Source organism: Trachurus japonicus, chromosome 10 (assembly GCF_045865225.1).
Source record: "Trachurus japonicus isolate A0001 chromosome 10, Traja_1.0".
NCBI classification, from domain to species: Eukaryota; Metazoa; Chordata; class Actinopteri; order Carangiformes; family Carangidae; genus Trachurus; species Trachurus japonicus.
The window spans coordinates 28,491,684-28,499,751 of record NC_140916.1 but is presented as its reverse complement, the minus strand read 5'-3'; the positions used below and the strand labels follow the sequence as shown (position 1 = coordinate 28,499,751).

Here is an 8,068-nt window from a genome sequence, read left to right as displayed (position 1 = left end):
TTTAGAGCATCACAAGGAGATCAGACCCACACAACAGAATGAAACCCCTGTCTAAACCATATCAATAAGAGAGTCAAATAACAACAACTAAAAAACAAAGTAAAACCAGAGTTTGGCTGAGGACACCTCCACACTTTAGAACTTTTTTTTCCTCCTTTTTGCTGTTTTCTTAAACACATGTGGTTTCATCGCCTCAAGTGTAACAAGCAATATTTTTGTTGCCTCCACAGCCAGTTTCCTCAAACTAAACACACAGAGCAAACATACATTTCGCTTGAAGGGTTGCCAGTTCTTTTCTTTTTTTCTTGTTGTTTTTGTACATGAACACTTTTCTGTCGAGCAGTCTGTCACTGGAGTTGTAGTCTGTCCAACACTGAGCTGTCAGACAATCCAACTTGTTCGGTGAGGGAATTAAGAGGAGAGCTGGCAGTTTCACCGCAGGCAAAGCTTAGAGCATATCAGCATAAAGAAATAGGGGGGACACAGTGCAAATAGGTGCTGATTTTAATACCTTGATTTCAACATGATTATACAAGAGAAAATTAACCAATATACAGGAGATTTATGACCGATAGAAAATTGTATTTATTATACTTTCCAAGATACATTCTATTCATTTGTAATGTCAATAAACACTCATAATTTTAACTTAACAATACTTTTTAAATAAGGACCGGATAGAGTTAAGTTGATAAAAGAATTTCGAAATAGAACCTCTCTTGACAATATAACCTCAAACTAAATAAATTAAACAAAATTATTCAAAGCCATCATGACTGAGCATTTTTTTTTTTACTAATATTGCACACTGTGTTTTTATGATATGATTCTTTCCCAAATCTAACAATTTAGAGCCTTGATTTTTGTAGCCGTCCTCTGTCCTTTGCTCCGAATGTCTCCATTCCCATCCCAGCAAATTCCAGAACCATATCAAGTTTAATGCACATTTATTTTGGTTGCATAATGTTAATAAGAAAAAACCTTTTACAAGATACTGTGGGAGATATAAGAATAAGGAAACCGCTTGAAACTTCACAGACTCTGTATCAGGCCTCAGCTTGTCGTGCGACACAATAAAAAGGGAAACATCACAGATCACATTTCACAACCCTGGTCCAGCGGGTCAAGTTCGTCAGCGAGCTGAGAGGAACGACAAACCCTCCAAATCGACTCCACAGTCACTTCCTGGTGGCCTGAATTAGCTCTGATGCATCGTTCTATCAAGTCCTTTCCGCTCTTTGAGTATTATTCTTTTTTTAAATAATACCAATAACTCTTTAAATAATCCTGCATAGAAAAATAAATTAACTATGTTGTTAAATTTCTTTTCTTTACTACGAATTGAGTGCTGACAAGGGGGAGGTGGATCACCGATTGAATTATATTAGCGGTTTGTTTGACAATTCGGGCTTGTATAGTCTCTTGATGATGATGCGCCGTCGTATACTGTATGTGTGTGTCTGTGCGTGTGTGCAGATGTCTGTCTTTCCTTGTAATTTACAAACCAGTCCCACAGATACAAATAATGTAAGACTTACAAAATAAATTCCAGGTTACGCTTACATGGCAAGCAGCTTTGTAATTTTTTTTTATCCTTCGGTTTTTTCTTTTTGTTTTGTTTTTTTGTTGTTTTTTTTTTGTCTTTTTTTTTTTCCATTTTTCAGAAACAACGTCCTCTGACAGTGTATGTGCCGTTTAGATTTCACCCAAAACATACAGTTTACTGTAAGTAGCAATTTTGAAGAGAAACACAACTCCATTCAGAAGACACTATATTTAACATGGCTCTTTACACAAAGAAAACAAGTCATGAAATCATTCCCCAAAAGAGTTTCAGCAGTGCTTTTCCCAATTCCCATGAATGGAAAAGCAGGAGCCGTTTAGCCTTCAGGCAAAGAGCAGGTGTACTGCTACTGGTGTGTAATCCAGACAAGATGGCAGAGAGTCTGCGAGCCAACTCCAGAGAGCATCCCCAAGAACAAACAGATATCCGCACAAATTAAAAAAAAAAAAAAAAAAGAAGAAGCAAAGTAGCATCCGTTGAGTCACTGATTCGGTTAATCTCATCCCAGAAGTAGTGATTTTGGATCCTTTCCAGAGCAAAACAACAACAACCAATGCTGCCTCCTTTTTTCTCTCTTTTTTTTTTGTTAAACGAGGGTTGAAGACGGCGAGGTATATTCTCTAGCACTGTTTTCAAGACCCTTTGGTTGGAAAAACAAAAGGAGGAGAAAAAGAACAACAAGAACAACAAAAGGAAAAAAAAATCATAAGGTAAATACCCCTTTCAATAGCAGCAAAAGATACTATGACTGTCTGGTTGATTTTTTTTATGGTGTCCTGTGGTATGTATGTGGGATTCATACATGTAGTGGCATGGGTAATCCAAAAAGTCTTTTACTGTGGAATAGATCCACGCTGAATCTAGTAATAGCTTTGTAGTGTGGAGCCATTTTGTCCATCTCTGCATTGGTCATTAAGGATTTCCAGAAGGCACTTTTTTTTGCTGTGTGTGTGTGTGTAGGAGGGTGTGTGTGCGTATGTATGCGTGTGTGCAGAGAGAGAGAGAGAGAGATGGAGACGGAAAGCAAGGGATCTGAGGGAGGTTGAATGATGTGTGTATGAGTGCGTGTGTGTGTGTGTGGCTAGAAAGGGGGATAAAGTACCAGAGAAAGGCAGGTGTGTTTGGCTGTCTGTCTGCCTGTATGTGTGTCTGACTTCCTTGCGTATGTGTTACCAATGCACTAAATCAAACACACAACAACCCCCTACATTTTACTCAGTGCAGTCTGCTCCTCGAGCACCTGCAGGTAGTCAGGTGTTCCTTGGAGCTTGGCTTTCAGCTCGTAATACTCACTTTTTCTCTGCTCCACCACGATCTTACTGTGGTTCCCACCTATCAGGGACGACTTCTTCATCTTTTTATCCAGCGTTTTCTCTGGGTAGCGGATCTCATAACCGCCCATTCCTATACTGTTGAAATCTCTTTTGTCCAGGAAGTTCTGAATGAACATGCTGGGCTCTCGGTTCGGGAGGAACTCCTCGAGCTCGTCGATGGTGCTGAGGCGTTTGTTGCGCTCCAGGGTGGAGAGTGAATCCTTGTCTTTGTCTGCGCTGTTCCGAAAGATGATCTTCTGCCTCTGTGAGTCTGCAAACTTAAACCCGGCATCCATGTCCGAGGAACGGCCGATCCCGCAGGTGTGACTCTTGCCAATGTGCTCGATGGTCTGGGGGATGAACGTCTCGCCTCCCAGGTCGTCCCCCGGGATGGCACCTTTCTTGCCGGATTTATGGCTGTGTCGGCGGAGCTGTAACGACATGGAGCCACACTCCTGATTCCCTAGCCCCTCCTGCCTGCCCACCGGTTTTTTATTCCGCCTCAAGACGAAGACTAAAAGGCAGAAGGCCACAAACACAGTGAGGATGAGCACAACGAGGATGCTGAGGATCATAATTGAGAGGGGCACAGGCCCTCCCGGCGGTGCTTTGCCGACTCCGGCAGGCGACACAGAGGTCAGAACTGGGGTGGCGCTAGTGAGAATAAATGGCGGCCTGGCAATAAGCTTAGGGCACAAGATCTCATTTTTCAAGAGGCGCAGCTCGATGTTGGCGAACTGCACAGGGGAGGCACATTTCACCTCTTTGGAAGCCACTCCTTCACCGAGCTTCTCCAGCCAGAGTTTGAGGGCGACCAGATCGCAGGAACACTCCCATGGGTTCCCTTCCAGGTCTATCTGGGTCAGTGTACGCAGCTGGTCCAAGACACCACTCACTGGCAGGGTCATGAAGTGATTGTTTTTCAGATTCAGTCTGGCTAAAGAGACGCCTTCGAACACGTAGGCAGGGAGACTCCGCAGAACGTTGTTGTTGAGATACAGGAGTTGTAGGTTCGGCATGGAGTCGAATGTGCCCGCTAAGATTTCTTTTATGGCATTGTATTCCAAATATAAGTACTGGAGGTTTGTGAGGCCCAAAAACATTTCTGGGTGTAACTGTTCAAGCTGGTTTCCATTCAAATACAGTCTCCTTAGGTTAGTGAGGTTAGAAAACACACCTTTCTGGACTGTGACAATTTGATTGCTGCCCAGATGTAGCAGATCTAAGCCCTCAAACCCTTGGAAATCACTCGGGCTTATGTCACGGATGTAATTCCCACTCAGGTGAAGCTTCTTGGCGTTTGGGGGTTTGGGAATGAGATCTGCTAGATTTTTAATATTCCTTTCCTGACAGCTGACACTAATGCCAAAGTCAGAGGGGTGGGCTTTACAGCTGCAGGGCTGTGGACACAACAACGGAGGGGTCCGTGTCTGAAAGGAAACAATCTGACTGTTTCTTCCAAAAGGGGGCAAACCAGCTACGATACCGTTGCCGTAAATCTTTGACGAGTCTGTGGTTTTTGGCGATTTTGTGGCCATCGGAGCCACGGTGGTTGGGGACATTTTGGAGGGAGACTGCCCGTTGTCTGGCAGCGCGGGTGGCATCCTTACATCAAAGTCACTCCCTGTTCCCATAGGACAGAGCTCCTGTTTGTTGGTTTCTTTGAGGAGCCTCCCGTACAAGTCGCTTGGTGTTTCGCATATGGCCTCACCGATAAAAATGTTATAGGGCATGTTTTCAAGCCATGCCTTGAGAGGTGCTAAATCACAGGTACAATTCCAGGGGTTGTCATCCAGCTGCAGCTCTACGATGCGCCCTATATGCTCCAGAACCCCCAAGTAAGGAAGCTTCTGGATCCTGTTCCCTCTTATATCCAGGTGTGTGAGTGAGGCAAAGCGAAATATGTTGTCAGGTAGCGCCTGTATGAGATTATCATTCAGGATCAGCACTTTCAGCTTGTGCAGTTTGTTAAATGCCCCCTTTTCGATATACTTTATCAAGTTGTAGTCAGCCTGAAGGTATTCCAAGTTTTCTATCCCTTGGAAAGTGTCCGCTCGCAGCACCTTTAACTCATTGTTGTTGAGGTGCAGCTGTTTCAACGCGCTCATCCCCATGAACGCTCCACCTTCGATGTTCTGCAGTTTATTGTTCCCCAGCTGCAGTGACACAGCGTGGGTGAAGTTCAGGAATGAGTTTGGGTAGAGTATGATTAAGTAGTTGTTCTGGAAGTTAAGGTGGTAGAGGGACGAGGCCGGTGGGATGAGCTGCGTGGGCCGGTAGACGGTGACCTTCTCGCAGTTGACGTACAGCACATTCTCCACCGACATGCAGGAGCAGGCACTGCAGGTCTCGGCCATCAAGTCCGAGGCAGACGGGTCTGCCATCGGGGGTCCGTCCGACATGGAGGGGGAGGAGAGGGAGGAGGAGAGGGTGCCGGAGATGGAGGAAGAAAAGGCTGCCAGCAGGAGTACGAGCAGCATCTCGCCGGTTAGAAATCCTCCCCCAGAAAACCATTTAGTAACCTTTAGAGAAAAAAAGAGACAGGTGCATGCCCAAGCATTCACACACACACACAAGCGCACGTATGTGCAAACAAGCCACACACACACACACACACACACACACACAAAGAAAGCACACCATCAAAATGCATATTCAATATTGATTCAACTACATTTCCAATATATGATATTTTGCACTTTTCTAATTTAAAAAAAATACATTAAGTAAATTACTCATTGCCATTTCCTAAATTAAACACCATATGCAAATCGCCATGCAAATGAAGCAGACTTTTAATGATTGCACTTTGTAAAAGAATCATTGCAATGAGTGGCTTCGGCTTTGACACAGCGAATCACCCAAATCACAGGACACATGTGTGATGCAGATTATTCAGCAGTGCAGGAAATAAAAGTAGCCTATGCTCTAGAAATCCTCACAACCATGAACTGCTGCATCTCTGCATCTAATTCTGACATCCAAAACCGTGAAGCTTCATCTTGGAAAATGTCTAAGACAGCAGCACGACTACATTCTCCCCCTCTCAGCATATTCAACATAATCAAAGTCAAACGGCTGCAGCTCTCTTTTTCATGGGGGTCTCACTGGAAGCCAGCACCACCACCACCAGCTCTGAGCAGCACATTCAGGTTATTTAGGAAATCAAGTGAGAGAGCAAGAGGGGAGAGAAGGAATTGGGCTTGTGCCCATTCCTGACATGTAGAGAGGCTTAGAGCGGCACCCGTTTATCACTGAGAAGCGTTTTCCTCTCACAGTTCGGACCACATAGAGAAAAGGAAGAAATAAAAAAATGCTCCTCACTTTAAAATAAAACCAGGTCATTTTTAAGAAACGGAGGACATCTAAATAAATGAGACTTACCCAAAGCAGAGGTGGTGATGAATGCGGCTCCCTCTGGAGTCACGGGGCAGCTTCGGTGAGACATGGATGGAGACTTGCGCAAACGGTCCTCCCAGCCGAACTAGAGCGCAGACAGTTATAGGGGCGCAACAAGGTTTCTCCAGCCCCTATATCCCCATGTAGGTCTACTGTGTGTCAACCCGAGCCAAGCAAAACTGGGAAGGGGGGGAGTGGAAGAGGAGGGGGGAGGATGCGGTGGAGATGGAGGGGGTGGGGGAGGAAGGGAGGGGGGAGCGCGAGGCTCCGATTTCACCCGATGCGTCTCTTGCTGACAGGCTCCTCTTGCTTAGAAAAATCACCCCTCTGGTCGTTCGGTCCCCAAGGTGGTTGTACTACCTCCATGGGAGAGCGTTCATTTGGTTGCAGGAGCGATGGAGAGAGATTGGGAGAAAAAGAGCGAGGAGGGGTGAGAGAGAAAGAGGAAGAGAGAGAGAGAGAGAGCGAGAGAAAGAGACCGATAGAGGGGAGGGAGAGAAAAAGAGAGAGAGAGAAAAGGGAGAGGCTGGCAGCTTTCAGAGATCTTGGCGGCGCGTCCGGCGACTCCAAGGCGTGAAAAAGGGCGCAAGGCGGCCGGCGATGCAGTGAAATAAGTCCATCATACTTGGGAGTTCTTTTTTTTTTCAGAGGGGAAAAACTGGAGGAGCAAGGGAAGAGGAGAAAAACGGGGGGGAAGAGGAGAAGAGGATGGCCAGCACTGTGCGTCTGGCTTCAGCTCGGCTCGGCAACCTCCAGCGATCCAATGAATAAATACTGGTTTGTTTCGAGCAAAGTTGCGCACCGGGATAATGCTTCAGAGGGCAGGAGCAGCCAAATCGCTCCCATCAGGTTGTGTGTGTCTGGATATTATTTTCCATCCAGTCAGCATAAATCCTGTATATTCTAAGTCCGTGATGAAAAAACAAAACAAACAAACAAAAAACAGTTCTCTAGTCTTTGTGGGGCAGTTCATTCGCAACAGCGGCGAAAGAGATGCGTCTTTCAGTCTCCATTAAATTTACAAAAAGAGGTTGGATGTGATGAGAAAAAAAAGAAAAAGAAGGGCGATATCAAAGCTTCTCTCCCGGATGAAAAAAGGAGAAAAGCGCGGAGAGAAACAAGAGAGACAAGTGAGGAGAACAGAAACCGGTGCGTAAAAATGAATAATGCAGTTATTCAGCCTTTAGTCCGCTGCGGTGCAAGTGAGGAGCTGGAAAACTCCGCGCTTTCTCTGTCGCTCCCATCGGTCCAGAGAAAATGTCACAGAGGAAAAATATAATAAACTTGAGGAGGAAAGGCGCGGAGTTAAAGGCCAAGCAAAAAATGCAAAATAAAACAAAAAACAAAATGTATCCAGCTGGAGGAAAACGGAGGGGTTGTTATTCAGAGAGTGGAGAGCGAGCTTGTGTTTCCCCCCTCCAGTATACGACAGAACAGTATCCGTGTCAGGCGCATAAGTATGCTGGCTCCTTCTGCAGCCGCATTCACTGAGCTTCCCACACGACTAAAAGAGGAGAATGCAGCGATGTAGAGAGAGGGAGGGAGGGAGGGAGGGAGGTGGGAGAGCGAAAGAGAGAGAGGGAGAGGGAGGTCTCTCTCACTGCCATACAGCGAAAAAAAAATTATAAAAAATAATACTTAAGACCTTGAAACGGATCTGTTGTTTTAAGCGTGGTTTAATGGCTGCATCCCTGGTTGTTTATTATTATCTTATGTTTTTAAAGGGGGATCTCACCTTTTTCCTTCTCCCCGCTCATGTGTAACCTCCAAGGGGATCAAGATCAAAGCTGAT

General features: G+C 45.4%; 1 protein-coding gene across 2 annotated transcripts; it reads right to left on the bottom strand.

Moving 5' to 3' along the window:
• Nucleotides 1-930: 930 nt before the first annotated feature.
• Nucleotides 931-7,772, bottom strand: slitrk4 (SLIT and NTRK-like family, member 4). Of its 2 annotated transcripts, XM_085788523.1 has the most exons (3): nt 6,262-7,772; nt 2,858-5,399; nt 931-2,204 (listed from the first exon to the last, which is right to left on the bottom strand). In XM_085788523.1, the coding sequence occupies exons 2-3, from the start codon at nt 5,355-5,357 to the stop codon at nt 2,197-2,199; spliced, it is 2,508 nt and encodes an 835-aa protein (XP_085644649.1). In that variant the 5' UTR covers nt 5,358-5,399; nt 6,262-7,772; the 3' UTR covers nt 931-2,196. The 2 variants fall into 2 exon arrangements, with proteins under 2 accessions (XP_085644649.1, XP_085644648.1); XM_085788522.1 differs by having other exon boundaries at nt 931-5,399.
• Between the last annotated feature and the right edge of the window lie 296 nt (nt 7,773-8,068).

Coding starts and splice junctions, on each gene's coding strand:
- slitrk4 (XM_085788522.1), bottom strand. CDS start 5,357: ATGCTGCTCGTACTCCTGCTGGCAGCCTTTTCTTCCTCCATCTCCGGC.